This window comes from Callorhinus ursinus, unplaced genomic scaffold, assembly GCF_003265705.2.
Source record: "Callorhinus ursinus isolate GAN/ISIS: 27379988/994484 unplaced genomic scaffold, GSC_fseal_2.0 scaffold4, whole genome shotgun sequence".
In the NCBI taxonomy this organism is placed as follows: Eukaryota; Metazoa; Chordata; class Mammalia; order Carnivora; family Otariidae; genus Callorhinus; species Callorhinus ursinus.
Genome location: NW_027397066.1, coordinates 57,560,167 through 57,576,743, shown reverse-complemented (window position 1 = coordinate 57,576,743; position 16,577 = coordinate 57,560,167). Strand labels below are relative to the sequence as shown.

Below are 16,577 nucleotides of genomic sequence, written 5' to 3'. Positions count from 1 at the left end.
CTTATTTAATCCTTAGCAGACTAGATGGGAGTTGGTATATTTTTACTTTACAGATGAAAAAGCCAAGATTTACAGAGATTAAGCAATTTGCTTAAATCACGCGTCTGGTCAGTAGGGGAGCTAGATATTGAAACTAAGATTGTCAGGCTATAAAGCTTTATGCTGTGTTGCTCCCTTAGTTTTTGTGACCTTCGGAGATGGCTTCTAAGCCTTCATTTGGTTGCTTTTCATTAGTTTGCCAGGATTTCATGTAGCTGTGACCATAGGGAAGGGTCATCATATATTCTTATGTGAGAGTCCTATGGTATAGCATGAAGGTCAGGAATATGGGTTTCATACTCAGGCTAGGTGGGTTGTCAGAATCTGGATCTCCTACTTACTAAATATATGAGTTTGAGCACTTTATTCAATCTCTCTTAGTTTACTTGGGTGTAAAATATGGATAATGATAGTATTTATCTCGTAGAATTGGGATCAGGATTAAATTTGATACCATAATTACAGTGCTTAGCACAATGCAGGCACATGGTAAATGGGGTCCAGTAAAGCCAGTCCTCCATGTGGCTGTGCACATTAGGGCTATGTTTCACTAAATTTCTACATTAAGCTTTAGTAGTTCATTAAAAAAGGCAGGGGGGAGAAAGGAGGGGCTTTTTATATGTTGGAGCAAGCTTTATATGTTAGAGCAAAAAATTAAGTATTTCAAGATATTGAAAAGAAGTTGATCGCTGTTTGAAATCTTCCATATAGAGCTGTCTACAGCCATTTGGTCTGTGTATAAGGTACATGCTGTCAGCGCCTCATTACCTGCGTTAATGCTTTCGACCTGAGAATTCTAAAGCTTTGGCTCAATGTCATGGAAAAGTACAATTTCTACATTAAGTAATAGGGATTAGAACCAAAAAAAAAAAAAAAAAACCCAGGTCCAAAATGAGTACAATTTAAAAAAATAAAAGCTGTGACCATAAGGCTATATGCAGGTAATTAGTGCTGTAAACAATAAATATGTGGATAAACTGGTATTTGGTTTTTTTTTTTCAAATCTAGATAATGGTAAGATATTTCTAGTTACACGAGTACAAGTAAAGACCACACACAAATATGTGTGCTTCCACATCCATTTGGATATTATAATGTGGTGTTTTAGGAAAACAAAAACATTCTCACAAATAAGAATACTAAGACTCTAGTCTGACTGTTACTATCTCACTTATAACCTATAACCGTAACTAAAGCCTTACCTTATAACTTTCAGTCTCAGTCATGGATTGTTTTGAGGATTAAATATATGGAAAGTATGTTATAAACTACATGAATGTATTGAGATTTTGTTACACCTAGGACACCTTATCTCGTGTAGCAAGACTTATAAATATTTTCTGCTTTTAATCAGCTCAGTATTATTTATAATCTGGCCAGTTTATAACTACAGGGATAAAGAGAAGCAGTTTTGATAACTTGAGAGCTGCAAAACCATCTTAATAAGTTTTCATATTTAAAATGGTCATAATATTTACAAATTCTTTAAAATTCCCATATTGTCTGAAAACCATAAAATAGAAATGGTATGCAGAAATGTTGAAGTCAGCCAGAGAGTCGCAGACAAATTATTGTTCATCATTGATATTTTAGAAAAGCAGAATAAAAGTATTCTTTCCTTGGAATTAATTCTTAGGCAGTATTTTTTTTTTCTTATCATGCCACAACTATGACTGTTAATTTAAAATTAAAACACCCGAGGAATATGACATGAAGAAAGTGTCTAGAAGATACTCTCAGATATATGTTGGTATGACATGCCATCTCTATTTCATTGAGATCCTGATTCTCTCTTCCAGTTCCGAACATTTGACCCATGTAAACAGCTGTGGTGTAGCCATCCTGATAATCCCTACTTTTGTAAGACAAAAAAGGGACCCCCACTTGATGGGACTGAGTGTGCTGTTGGAAAAGTGAGTATATCTATTTATACAATGAAAATCTAATCTAGGTTTCATCATCATCATCTTTAGAAACCTGGAAAATTATGACCCTTGCTGTAGTCATTCTTATACCAACCATGGTGTATAGGGTTTCATTATGATAATGCAGTAGCATTGTTTCCTAGGGCTTCGATGGCAAATTACCACACACAACCTTGGTTCCTGAAGAAAACAGAAATGATATAGTTCTAGGAGCCAGAAGTCCAAAATCAGTTTCACTGAGCCAAAATAGTTGTGTGGATTATACTCTTTCCAGAGGCTCTAGGGGAGGATCTCTTCTTGCGTCTTCCAGCTTCTGGGGGCTGCCTGCATTCCTTGATTTGTGGCTGCACCATTCCAGTCTCTGCTTCTGTGGCCACAGTGTCCCTTTCTCTTCTGTGTGCAAATTTCCCTCTGCCCCTCTCTTAAAAGAATACAGGTGCTGTGCTGGCATTTAGAACCCACCTGGATAATAATCCAGGATCACCTCTCCATCTCAAAATCCTTAACCAAATCACATCTGCAAAGACCATTTTCCAAATAAGGACATTTACAGATTTGGGGGATTAGGACCTACCATCTTTGAGACCACTGTTTGGCTGTTCCTGATAGAATAGGAAGCAGTAGTTCAGCAGAATATCTGGGCCCCTGCTAACGGGATTTGATTTACTTGCTGGCGTCCCACTCCTTGTGAAAGTTGTCCAGAAATAAAGTCATGTGAATTTATACAGAAGATTTGGCCTTGCTCCTTGGGGAAAGATGCCCAGCGGTTTTAAATCTCAAATTGTGTAGTCAAGATTGAATGCTCAGAAAGTGGCCAGGGGCCAATCTATGCTACTCATAAGGGGAAAGATCACCAAACCCAAAACAAAGACATGTTAAGAACTCAAGTTGAAGAGCCATGACTAGTTTGGAAATAAGATACTGTAGACAGGACTAAAAGCGGCAAGGAAGATTTATGTAGCTTTTAGTTCTTTTAAAGCCATTTAGAGCTCTACTTCAAATATGTATGAACTGTATTTGCTCTGAGAATTACAAGCATAAAAATGATAATAATAATAAAAATAAAATCTGCCATTATGGGTGTTTAAACTTTGTTAGGTATTATGCTAAACATATTACATACAGTGTGTTGCTCTGGAAAAATTCAATGTTACAAACTTTTGACTAAAAAAACAAGAGCAACAATGGGTTGATTCATTTTTGCTTTATGAAAAATATATCCTGTAAATCAACTCTGAACATCCAACTTCTCTAAATATATTTGTGTTATGTTTAAATTTACCAAATCTGAGTATTAAGAAACATTTTTATTGTAAGTAGGACAAAAAAGGAAGTCAAAATGTTGAAAGGGAAAAGAACTAATACCTGTTGAGGACCTGCTCTGTCCTGGGTACTATAAGCTAGGTGCCTCTGTAGTATCAAGGTTCAATAGTTCCCATTTAATTACTTCCTGGTCAGTTGGTCTTACCCTCCTCATGATCATTTCTGGGTCTCAATATTCCTCATCTAAAGATGTAAAGATAACAAATGACCTATCTATCTCTCAGAATCATTGTGATTGGAAAATTTAGAAACATACCTAAGTGTTTTGAACACTGTATATGTTTAGATATGTTAATTAATTCCAAAGTTAAGGCATATATTTTTTAAACAACCCTGGTAATCTAGCTAATGAGGGATGAAGGGTAGAATACTTCCTACTATGCAAGTTGGGTTCTCATATCATTCTTAATGGTTTTTTTTGATATTCACTGTAAATGTATCATTTAAAAACTTGTCTGAGTGATTTTTTTTTTCATTTTATACTTAAAAATGCAAGTCTACATTATCCTCTATAGGGTACCTTATTGTTATAATTGAGCTGGGTTCATTTTAAATGCATTTTTACCTGGGGGCAGAAAAGGAATAAAGGCCTTTAACTGGTGGTAGTTGTGTAATAACTTGAGCTTTGGCTTAGGCATGATTTTCATAATTGCCTTTTGTCATTTTCCTCAGTGGTGCTATAAGGGCCACTGCATGTGGAAGAATGCTAATCAACAAAAACAAGATGGCAACTGGGGATCCTGGACCAAATTTGGCTCCTGTTCCCGGACATGCGGAACTGGTGTCCGTTTCAGAACACGCCAGTGTAATAATCCCACGTGAGTAAACTCCTGTAATTCTAGTTATTTTTGGGTAGACCAGAAAATGCTCCAGTATTCTGTTATTAATATTCTGTTTCACGAAGTACATGTCAAACACAAAACATGAAAATTAGGGGTTTAAGTATCTATTTGGGATAAATCTCCATTCATCAATCTTGTGAAGAGTCGTCAATGGCGAAGTTGAGGCTCAAGCAAAGATTAGAGATTTTGGAAGCTGTTGCTATTTAGAAGTCTTCAGGAGCTAGGCAGGGAAGGCCCGTCCCTGTGCTGTTAAGGCCTGGGCCCCAGTGCCGGGAGGGACACTGCAGGAAGCCCAGGTGTGTCAGCCTGTCAGCGCCGGGAGCAGCTCCAGCCGGGGGCTCACTCCCTCTGGGGTTAGGAGAGCAACACAGAGGAGCAGGACCACAGAAAGATGGTGAAAGAAGACCAAGGAACTGGGGGAACAGCTCCCTATTCACTCACTCAGACTAAATATAGTGAATCCCTCTTGTGTGCTCAGCAAACCTTAGGACCTTCTTTCTGGTCTAGGGTTTACCATGTAAGGAAAGCGCCTTCTTCAGTCTCCGGCAGCAGGATGGTTCTAAGAAAGTTTTTCATAAAAAATATCAAATGTCACATACCTGTTTTCATGGGAAGAGATGCTGGTAGTGTTAGTGGGAGTAATATAAACGATAAAAATTATCATAAGGGCAGCTAAAGTTCACCATGAGCCATGCTCTGTTGTAAGTATGTTAAATATGTTAACGTATGCAGTCCTCTGCATGTTTCTCTAAGAAAGAGGGGATTATTTTTCTCATTCTGCATAGGAGAAAACTAAGACATAGAGCTGTGATCAAATGTCTTTGGGTTACACGTACATGTTTTATGCATGGGAGAAAATATAATTTTCCTCGGTCCAGACATATGTTTTTTTAAAATTTCTTTATATATTTCACTGTGCATTCAAAATATACCGTTTGAAATGCTGACTTAAGTTGAGTTTTTGGTCCCCACTTCCCCACCCCGTCCCAGACAAACACACATAGGGGGAGGATGGTGCTTTTGGAGAGGGATGGAAATTAGGAAGCATGAGTTCATTCCCTTTGTGCCCATGGCTCAGCAGCTCTGGCTTTCTGCCTTCCACACTGGGTCTGCAAGCTTCAACTGCTGGCCCAGAGCCAAAGGGCCTTTTTCAATGTTGTCTTTTCTTTTAGGCCCATCAACGGTGGTCAGGATTGTCCTGGTGTTAATTTTGAGTACCAGCTTTGTAATACAGAAGAATGCCCAAAACACTTTGAGGACTTCAGAGCGCAGCAGTGCCAACAGCGTAACTCCCACTTCGAATTCCAGAATACCAAACACCACTGGTTGCCATACGAACATCCCGACTGTGAGTAGATGCTCGCTGTCTTTCCCACTGTGTGGATGGGGACTCAGAGTGTAAGCCTTGTCAACACCAATCCCTGGGACTCTGGGTCCTTACTTGGTAAATTAGAAAACTTGGTGTTTATAGGGGTAAGTCCTGCTGGGTTTCCAAGAACAAGGCTAGCGTAGTCCTTTCTCTAGAGAGGTGAGGACTGTGGGCTAGTTCCTGGCCAACGGCATTCCCACTGTCACTGCTGGAAAGACCCGTGGAGACATGTTGAGTTTCCTCATTTGACTGACATCCTTCTACTAGGAAACGCTCTAGAATACTGTGATCTTTCCTTTCCGAATAACCAGGGAAACACCACATTTCCTTTAGAACTGAGAAACAAGAAGATCATGACTTGAGAACAAAAGGCACATCATAACCTTTTACTTTTGTACCGTTACCCTAGTTATTAGAAAAGACACTTGGGGATTCCCTGTTAGCGTTTCACTTCATACCTCTGAATTTTTTTTTTATTATGTTATGTTAGTCACCATACATTACATCATGAGTTTTCGATGTAGTGTTCCACGATTCATTGTTTGCATATAACACCCAGTGCTCCATGCAGAACGTGCCCTCTTTAATAGGAATGTCTCACCGTACTTCGTAGTTGGGTGGATGAAACAAAATAGTGACATGGTTACCATATGACTCAATACACTGACGAGTTCAGTTTAAAAGCTGTTTTAAAGGAAGGATTGCATCCACACAGGAATTCCAAGTTGCCGTGCATTAAGAAGAAATGCATTAATTTTTATCTGTTTCGGTGAAGCGAGTCACATAAATTATATTACATTTAACTAATGAGATCCTACATGAGGCATAAACCATACTAGGTCATCGGTTCAAACAAAAGAGAAATGCTTTTAATTCCCTAAGTGTCACTAAAATGAAATTGGTTCTGAATTAAAGTTTATTAAAGAGCTGTGGTTAAATCCATGGTTGACATCCAACCTGCTTTGCCTGGGACAGTCCCAGTCATTCCTATGCAGTTATTAATTCAGCCACTTTTCACTCTCAGAAGTTTCACAGTTTAGATCAATTGTAAGCCAAGTATCTATCCTTTTCTGCTACTCTTTCTTTTATTTATTCACACAATGTTTTGTTTTCAGGACATCGTGCGGAAACTCTGTATTTTAAAAATAAAATCACTGTAGTGTGCAAATATGTCACTTTATGTACATGGTCGATTTAATCCTCCATCTTTGCAGCCAGGAAAAGATGCCACCTTTACTGCCAATCCAGAGAGACTGGAGATGTGGTGTATATGAAACAGCTGGTGCTGGATGGAACGCACTGTTCTTACAAAGATCCGTACAGCATATGTGTGCGGGGAGAGTGTGTGGTGAGTTCACATGGCAGCCCTGGAAGCTTCCTGCGCCGTTGTGCAATTCTGCTTTGACATTCGTTCACCTGCATGTTTTCAAAAGATCTTAACCCCGTCTCATCTGTAAAATCACATTAAAATGAGAATCTAGGACTAGCTGAGGAGGCCTAAACCAAACGCGGGAGAAATTTTCACTTTTCACATCAATGTTTGGCCATTGGCAGAATCGAGATTTAAATATGGTTTCGTCTTCTTCCAGCCAAATGCCTTTTCTAAATTACTCTGATCCCTCTGGTTGGGGATACAACAGCTCAGGATGGATAGTGCCTTTTTTGCTTTGAGTATTTTACTAGTAGTCATCTGCTTTTCCACTATGGAGCTGTTTTCAAAAACGCAATGCTAAGTGTATTTTATCTTTTATTTAAAAAGTAATAGAAATTCTCTCTCCCCCTCTGTCTCTCCTGCTCTCTCTCTTACTTTCCAATTGATTCTAAGTTTAGACACTGAATTCCACCTCAGAACAAAAGAGGCGAAGATGCAAAAACCGGGTTTTGCCCTACTGAGACTCTTTTTTATAAAAAACTGCAGTTGACTTTCTTGTTCATGTTCCCAAGTTGAATTGACATGAAATCAGCGTTATTTACTGAACACGTGACTCCTCTCTGTTTCTTCTTCACTTCAGCACAACCAAAGTGTTGTAGGAATGAATCTCAAGAATGCAGAGACTTCGCATTTGAAATGAATTTCTCCTGAAAGTAGAATCTGACTTTTGTCCATCTCTCACCCTCCCACAGTACATCAAACGTGTGGTCATCATTGTCTCTGCCCGTTTTCATTCCAAACTTCTGAGTGCAGTGGCCTATCATGTCCCCTTACCCTGCACTGATTTCCATGAAGGGGCCTGCCCCAGTTCAGAAAACCTTCCGTGGTTCCCTGTTAAAGTTTCTGTGAAAATGTAAACTCTGCCTGATATTCGAGGTCTTTCGTGGCCTGTGCTTTGCAAATCTTTCACTGTTCTTCCCCTCTCGTACAGTACTAACTTTCCATCGGCTTAAACATGGCTTCAGTATTGCTCTCAGAACCCGCTTTCCATGAGCATACAATTTCCATGGCTCTGTTTTTATCCCTCTGCATTCTTGAAATGCCTTTTGACAGGGCCCTATGAAAATATCCAGCCCTTCATAAAGTTTTTTTTGTTTGTTGGTTGGTTTGGTTTGTTTTTAGTTTCAGAGGTAGAGTTTAGTGATTCACCAGTCTTATATAATACACAGTGCTCATTACATCGTGTGTCCATCACCCAGTTCCCCCAGCCCCTCATTCCCCCTCCCCTCCAGCAACCCTCAGCTTGCTTCCTAGAGTTAAGAGTCTCTTACGGTTTGTCTCCCTCTGATTTCGTCTTACTTTATTTTTTGTAAAGTTTTGTTTTGCATCCCTAGCCAGCTTATAAAGCTTATGCTAATGCCCAGCTCATCGTTTTATTACTCATTTTTCCAAATAGGAGAGCAACAGGGGAAAAACACTTTCTGTCTTTTTGTCTTCTCAGCATCAATGACAATATCTGTGCTTAATAAATGTTCGATGGGTCATGACTATGTGTGATGGGGTAAATATTTCGTTAGACTGGGGGAATGTATCCTAGAGTAGATTTTAACCTAGAGTACAAGTCATTTGACTTCATAGTAGTTCTTCAAAAAGATTGAGGCATTAAAAAAATCAGAGCTTGAGTCAAGGTTTGGTCAGACTATGTCACTGTGGGCTCACGATAAAACAAATGGTTTGTCCTTGTCTAGGATGCTGACCTTCACTTGGCACATTGAAATTAGTCACGTTTAACATCTTCTCTTTCCAGAAAGTGGGCTGTGATAAAGAAATCGGTTCTACTAAGGTTGAGGATAAGTGTGGCGTCTGTGGAGGAGATAATTCTCATTGTCGAACCGTAAAGGGGACATTTACCAGAACTCCCAAGAAGCTTGGTAAGATGGCGTCTCTCATGAATTTGGTATCCTTCTCCGTGATTTATACTTTTTGGGACTTCTTTTAGGAATGTAACATTTTCCCTATAAACATAACAAAAAATTAGCTGCTGATTTATTTTTATTCAGATTACCTTTTCTTTTCTTTTTTTTTTTAAGATTTTATTTATATATTTGAGAGAGAGAGGGAGAGCAAGCACGTGAGAGACAGAACGAGCATCAGCGGGGGGAGAGACAGAGAGAGAGGGAGAAGCAGACTCCCCAGTCTTTGGGGAGAACGAAGCAGACTCCCCACTGTTTGGGGAGCCCGACGCGGGGCCCCAGCATCATGACCTGAGCTGAAAGCAGACGGTTAACCGAATGAGCCACCCAGACACCTCAGATTGCCTTTTAAGGAACTAAAAACCAAAAACAAAAATAAAAACACTTGGACTGAATTCATACTCCATGGCATCCATGATGAAAGAGTGTCTACTTAATTTAAATAAGAAACAAATAAAATCAATATCAATTATAGTAGTTAGCTAAAATATGTTTTGTTTTATTTTGTGTTTTTATTTGTTTGTTTGTTTATTTATTTATTTATTTTGAGAGTGAATGAGAGAGTGTGTATGCAAGCGGGGAGGGGCAGAGGAACAAGGAGAGAGAATCCCGGGCAGACTCCCCACTCAGTGTGCAGCCCAGCTCAGGGCTTGATCTCCCGACCTCTGAGATCATGACCCGAGCAGAAATCAAGAGTCGGACGCTTAACCAACTGAGCCACCCAGGTGCCCCTATTTTGTGTTTTTAATAAAACACATTAGACCTACTTATTAGAATTGAGGCTTATTTTGAATTTTCTGTTCACATAAACTGTTGTTCAGAAGTTACAAAAAAAAATCACAAAATTTTAAATACAACTTTTAAAATATTGCATGAGCTTTGCTTCTTTTATTTTAAAGGTGAACAAGTTTATCCTATCTATAAATCTACAAATCTAGACTCCATATTTCACATGATTTTAAAAGTTTTATATTACACAAAATTAGGTACACAACCAAAAACAACCCTGAGGTATGACTATTTGTGTGTGTGAATGTTAGTGTTTATTTTAGAGTCAATGCCTGGACTTAGGCATACAGTGAAGTTTCAGCAGATGGGGGAAAAAAAAAAACAGACATAATATGTAAAATTATGAGTAGTTTCATAATCGTTCACTGGAATTTTCATAAGAGATTTGGATACAAACATTTATTACGGAATGATCTGTTTTAGTTTGTGACAAATATTATTCAGTTATTCAATAAGCATTTATGGGGAAAATGTCTCTGGGAATTCAGCATTTAAAGATACATTTGATGTGGTGCTTCCCTTGAGAAGCTTCTCTTTCGTCATCCCCATTCAGTTGGTATAGTCTCTGGTAAAATGACAAAATAAGACAAAACAAAAATAAAGATAAGAAACTGGTTTACTTTGAGCACATTGTCATGGCGGTGATTTTCCCTTTTAGAAGAAGAGAAAGTATAAAAAAGGTAGTCTTCATCCAAATGGAATAATTCTCTAGTTCTTTGTACTCTTGTTAGACCTCAGCTACCCCAGTGCAAGCCAAGTGCACACAGACCAGTTTTGCTCTTTGACACATTGAGTGGGGCAGAGAGCTAGGTCACTCCAAAGTGTCTTTCGTTACTGATGGTTTTGATATTCCTGTGTGATCATTTAATAGTTAAATGGTTAAAAAACAAATATTGCCATTTCTGGCTGATAATATTACTTTAAGAACATTCACAGAACTAAAATGATATATTGTGGTTTTGGTGGAGTAACATATAATTTTCTTCATCTTATTGTGAAGCAATTAACTGTGCTTTCTCTATGGCAGCTATATTATTCTTTTTGGTATGAAATCACTCATATTATTTTATTTCCAGAGTAAATTAATGTAAGGAAAAAAGTTTTTGCCATTAATCATCCATCCATTAATCATCCATTCTGTGGTATGAGGTCGTGGTACGTTTTTTTCAGATAAGTCAAAAATTAGACTAAACCTGCGACTCAAGGTCAGGAGAGAAGAAAGGTTTCCTCAGTCATACAGATTCAGACTGTTCAAAGATAATCTAACATCCATTTCTTTGCACTGGTGTTGTCATCATAGTCACTCAATAGACTAATTAACGTTTTCCAACAGGGAAACATTTAAGCAAGAGGTGCCATACAGAATTCAAGTTGCTGGAAAATGAAATCTGCAAGTATTCAACTTCCAATCACCTTTATCATTTCTCATTCATTCTTAGTCTTACTTTCATTGACTATTAACTTTTTATTGGCATTAGCTAACTATTAAAAATGCATTTTGACTTCAACACATAAAATTACCGATTATTTGATATCTTACCTAATAGAATCTATATAACTTATAGTATAGTCAATGAAACAGCAAGACTTTGATAAACATGAAAACTTCACTAATTAAAAACATTCTATTTAAGGGAAGACAAGAGGCGCCTTCACTTTACCCAAAGGAGCTCGTAATATTTCTCTTGCTGAAACAAGGGAAGCTAAAAATGTACTGGGTAAGTTGTAGCAAACTGCAGAAAGATGGGCATCCATAAATGGCATCAAGCTGTTTTGCTGTGCTTGGTCGGCATCTTAAACATGTTCCGTCTAGCCATTGCACACTCAAACATGCTGCGGTTCCTGGACTCGACTTTACCCAGACTCAGGTACTGAAAACCCCGACCCCAAAATGACTATGCCATTGAGTTAAGACAGTAATAAATATTGGGAAAAGGTTGAGTAAATCTACCCACAGGTAGATATTTATTGTCCGTATGGAAATGACAAACATACTTCTTTCTGAGAACATTGGCAATTGTGTATTTATAACTGAATTTCTGTCACACTCATCCTGTAGTGTGTGAGTTGAATGTTTCATATGTAAGGTGTCAGTTGCAGCACCTCCCTATATTAATTTATATTTCCTGGATAAAACGCCTCGATTTCTACTTGTCCTATTGTTGATTTAAAGTTAGGATCTTAATTCTAAGTGATCTTAAGATAATTTTTAGGACATGTGATAATACTAAGATTTGTTTCATATGACATTGACTGTAATAGGATTGATACAAGATTTTATAACCCAAGGCAATCAATTAAACATATTGATTTAATGATTTCTAGATTAGAAGATTGAGTTTAGGGCACATTTTTAAGGCAGTGTAAGTAAGACATAACTTGCGGCATTTTCCAACCAAATGGTTTGGTCAAATCTAAAAAATATACTTTAAAACTTTCCCATAATAAAACTTGTTCAAGGCTTTAAAATTAATGGCTGATCACAAGAAAAATGAAAGCCACTCACTGATCCTTGTTTTGAAATCTCTTTAGAACAAAGCAGGCTTTCAATATGAAGATATTTCATTAATTAGAAGTTTAGCTATCTATACTTGCCCTTAAGCTTTTAAAATAATATACAGACAGATAAAATATCTCAAAAAGTTCACCAACGAAGTATGCTAAAAACTGGCCCCACTTCAAAAGGGTGGTTTAGAAAACTAAAATAGTGTAATGTATAAACTTGACAAATCACTATGTTGTACCATGTTGTGCACCTGAAACTAATGTAACATTGTGTGTGTCAGCTGTACTCAAAAATAAATAAATAAATAAATAAATTTAACAGCAATGACAACAACAACAGAAAACCTAAACTCACATAGAGGGACACAGGAAATTTGCCTGAATTGTTGTTGACACAATTCACAGTTCAATACAAGATAAATGACTGATAGGTTAGAAACAAGATCAACTCCCCCCTCTTAATACCTTAAAAAAAAAAAAAAAAAGAAGGGTTTCCTCTAATCTCATGCCCATTGTCACAAAAACGACCAGTGCTTTGAAGTTCATTCCTGAAACTGCTTCTTTGAGTTTATGGATGCCCTCTTCTGCATGCAGAAGCAGTAAGAATTTCATGCTCGGCTAACCATGGTTGTTGCTTTTGTTTTCTTCTTTGCTTTCTCCAATATTTACTACACATGCAAAGGGTACCTTAAGATGTTTGATATACCCCCGGGTGCTAGACATGTGTTAATCCAAGAAGACGAGGCTTCTCCTCATATTCTTGGTAAGTGTTTCTGTCTGCTGGCTTTGCTTTAGCATGCACTTAGAGAAATGTCAAAGAAATCATATAGAGAGAGAGGTATATGTGTGTGTAGACGTATGTGGATCTGTATGTATATGTGTATATATACATAGATACGCAAGATTCGGAATTCCATATAAATCATTACTATGTGGTTTTTGTTGGTCATTTCTCCCCACTCTTCTTTCTTTAAAATAAAAAATATTCAAAAATAGAGCTTTAATTTTTGGTGAAACCTGGGTTGGTTCATTATTTATATGAAGAAAAGTTATTTAACAAGTTTATTATGCATTTTTGCTCTGTATTAGGGGATGAGGAAAATAAATATGTTAATAAAATGCACTAAATTAAGGAAGAATATCAGAAAAAAAATTTGCCATAGTTATGTTGGCAAATTAGTTCTGATATTTTGGTTGATGCCATACTATATGCCTCTCCTTACTTTTATTGCATTTTAAGTTCTTTTACTGAAAAGCCAGTATCTGTGATGTGTCGAGTTTCTGCCTGACACATGCAGATCCATTTGCATGGCTGTTAAGAATTCTTTTCCTCCTTTATGAGAGGATCACATAAAAATGTCATCCTAAAGGGTTTGTTTTCAAAGTGTATGTACAAATGTAAGCATGACTTCCACATATTCCCTGACCTATTAAAGCACGAGGAAGTTCTCTGAAATGAAAACATCATCTGTCAACCCCATGAAAATTTGTCTCAAATTGCTTTTCTTTTAAATGTGTGACTTAAAAAATGAATTGTTTTATGGTGTTTCATAGAATTTTTTTAGTATTTAAATTAAATTCACTACTAGATTCCTTAATGATCTAGCAGTCAGCCATAGTTCTTTTTCCAATAATTCATATTCCTTATTTTTTGTCCTAGAACTCAGATTATTAACTTTGGAAACATGAGATAGTTTAAAAAAACTCAAGAGGAATAAATGTATTTAACTAAAATTACTCATGTTATCTACACATTTTCAGGAATGGTAATAACATGAAATTTTATTTTCTAACTGATTATATGCTGGTAAATACCTGCCAACTTTGAAATCCAATTTGTTATGTTTTATCTATTAGAGAAAGCATTTTTAAATAATATATAGTAGATCAATAATGCATTAAGAACTCTATCACCAATAAACAGCTTTTTCTAGCCATATCAAGTAGGGACGTGGCCTTGGAATTTCACAGATATAAGAACTAATTGTTTGTTGGTCTAAAAATTAGTTCAACTATGTTGGATACCTATCAATACTTTTACTAACTTGAAAGAGATAACACAATAGCACATTATGTTATGTGCTATCCTAGCATAAATGATTTGTGTTAATGATTATAGAAGTATCCATAATTTTCTAAATATGCCCAGCTTTCTGAGGAAATATACAGGAATGGGTTAGAAACTGTTAACCTCTTTGACAGTCCTTTCAAATGGGAATATTTGTCGATTTTTATCTCCCTTATTTAACCATCTTGCTATTGTTTTTGACTAGTTAGGAGTGCTGCTTGAGGATTTTGAAGGCCAAATGAAGGGAATGGGAGTCATATCAGAACTAACACTCATTTTGATTGCTTTGATGCTAATAAACAGTCTTTCATTTATAGAAAGGGATAGACTTGCTGTGGGTCATCAAACCTGTAATATGATCAAATAAAATGTATGCTGGTTACCCATTTTTCTCCCTCTAGCTATTAAGAACCAGGCTACAGGCCACTATATTTTAAATGGCAAAGGAGAGGAAGCCAAGTCGCGGACCTTCATAGATCTTGGTGTGGAATGGGACTATAACATTGAAGATGACATTGAAACTCTTCACACAGATGGACCTTTACACGATCCTGTTATTGTTTTGGTATGTGGTATTACAGGCTTACTATGTAGTTGGTTCTATAATTTTATAATTAATTTATCTGAAAACACTTTTACCTTGAACATTGAATAGTTAGTTACTTGTTTTTTATAATTCCATTTATCTGTCCCTCTCTACTCTTTGTGCAACTTTGTCATATATTTTATTATATGTACATTATAAACCCAATAACGTAGTATTATGATTCCTGACTTCCAGTAATCCATTATCTATTAGAGACAAAAGATGAGATAGATTTTTATATTTACCCACATAGTTACCGTTTCTGATGCTCTTCCCTCTTCCCTGTAAATCTGACTTTCCATCTAGTATCATTTACCTTTGATATAGAGAACATCCTTTAGCATTTCTTGCGGTGTGGGTGTGCATGCTAGCAAAGAATTCTCTCAACTTCCAATTATCTGAAAATATCTGTATTTCACCCTCATTCTTAGAAGATATCTTCAGCAGGTATAAACATTTTGGTAGCTAGTGCTGTGTGTGTGTGTGTGTGTGTGTTAGCACTTTAAAGATGTTTTTACACTGTTATAGGGGAGTTGAAGGAACTAGAGGGCCGATTAGGGAGGTAGATGTGACCACGGGGTGCCAGCAGTGCGCCCTGGCTTTATTGCCCCCTTAACAGGTTTGCAGGTCGGCCACCAGAGAGAGGCAGAAGGGAACTCCTGGGACAGAAGGGATTGGAGAGGGGGTGTTTTTGGTGCTGTGATGTCAATCAGCAGCTCAGTGGGGAGTCTGCTCTGAGAGCTCCTGAGAGCAGCAGCAGCTTGGGATCCTTACAGCCACAGACCCCTCTATAGTTAGCAAATGGCCAGTGCAGTTTCATCGGGGTTTGCTAAGCAAGCAGGTTCTAACAGGCTAAAAATATGCCTGTTTGGGCTGGATTGAAAAGAACTGGGTATGTAAAACTTTGAGTTTGGTGCCAGCGGGCTTCTGAGCTAAAGGCTCTCAGCCTGCTGTGAAGAAACAAACAAAGTAGGGGCCAACGTACAGGAACTATCTTTTGACTCATAACGTTTGTCTTCTACAACCCATCATTCATGATGAGAAGTCAGCCCCATTCATATTGCTGCTCTGCATGTGAAGCATCCACTTTCCCCGACTGCTTTTTAAAGATTTTCTCTTCATCTTTTTGTTTTGTTTCATTGTTTGTCAAGCCATTTGACTGTGATATGCTTAGTTTGTGAGGTTCTTTGTGTCTGGCTTGGGGTTCACCAAGCATCTTGGTGATCTAAGTTGATGGGTTTTTGTTGTTGTTGTTGTTTTACACCAAATTTATGTTGATTTTCCATTGTGTGCCAAGTGTGTTTTTCCCCCATCTTTCACTCCTAGGACTCATTTACACATATGCTAACCCAGTTGAAATTGTTCCATACGCCTTCTGGGCTTTGTCCATCCTTTTGTAATCCCTTTTTCTCTGCTCTTCAGATTGGATAATTGCTATTGAGCCGTGTTCAAGTTCACTGACTGTGTCTTATGTGGTCTCCAATCTGTTGTTGAGCCCATCCAGTAAATTTTTCATGTCAGATGGTGTTCTTTTCTTTTCTAGAATTTCCATTTGGTCCTTTTTTTTTTTTAAATAAAAAAATATCGTTTCCATTCCTATGCTGAGATTTCCATATATTTCACTCATTATGTCTAACGTTTCCTTTAAGTCCTGTGTCTTCATGTTGTCCGTTTCTATGGGCTGCTTTTTTTTTTTTCCTGGATTATGAGTCACATTTTCCTGCTTCTTACAATTTTTTAAGTGTATACTGGAATTATAGTTAAGTGTATACCAATTATATAGTTG

At 37.4% G+C, this 16,577-nt stretch overlaps 1 protein-coding gene across 4 annotated transcripts in view; it reads left to right on the top strand.

Moving 5' to 3' along the window:
• ADAMTS3 (ADAM metallopeptidase with thrombospondin type 1 motif 3) overlaps positions 1 to 16,577 on the top strand; it is a 257,797-nt gene that overhangs the window by 220,845 nt on the left and 20,375 nt on the right. For all 4 annotated transcript variants that reach the window (XM_073891779.1, XM_025887595.2, XM_073891780.1 and 1 more), the window contains 7 exons: positions 1,839 to 1,952; positions 3,960 to 4,105; positions 5,302 to 5,477; positions 6,713 to 6,846; positions 8,678 to 8,801; positions 12,820 to 12,900; positions 14,607 to 14,770. In XM_073891779.1, the coding sequence (XP_073747880.1) occupies positions 1,839 to 1,952; positions 3,960 to 4,105; positions 5,302 to 5,477; positions 6,713 to 6,846; positions 8,678 to 8,801; positions 12,820 to 12,900; positions 14,607 to 14,770 (939 nt within the window). The remainder of the gene's footprint in view (positions 1 to 1,838; positions 1,953 to 3,959; positions 4,106 to 5,301; positions 5,478 to 6,712; positions 6,847 to 8,677; positions 8,802 to 12,819; positions 12,901 to 14,606; positions 14,771 to 16,577) is intronic.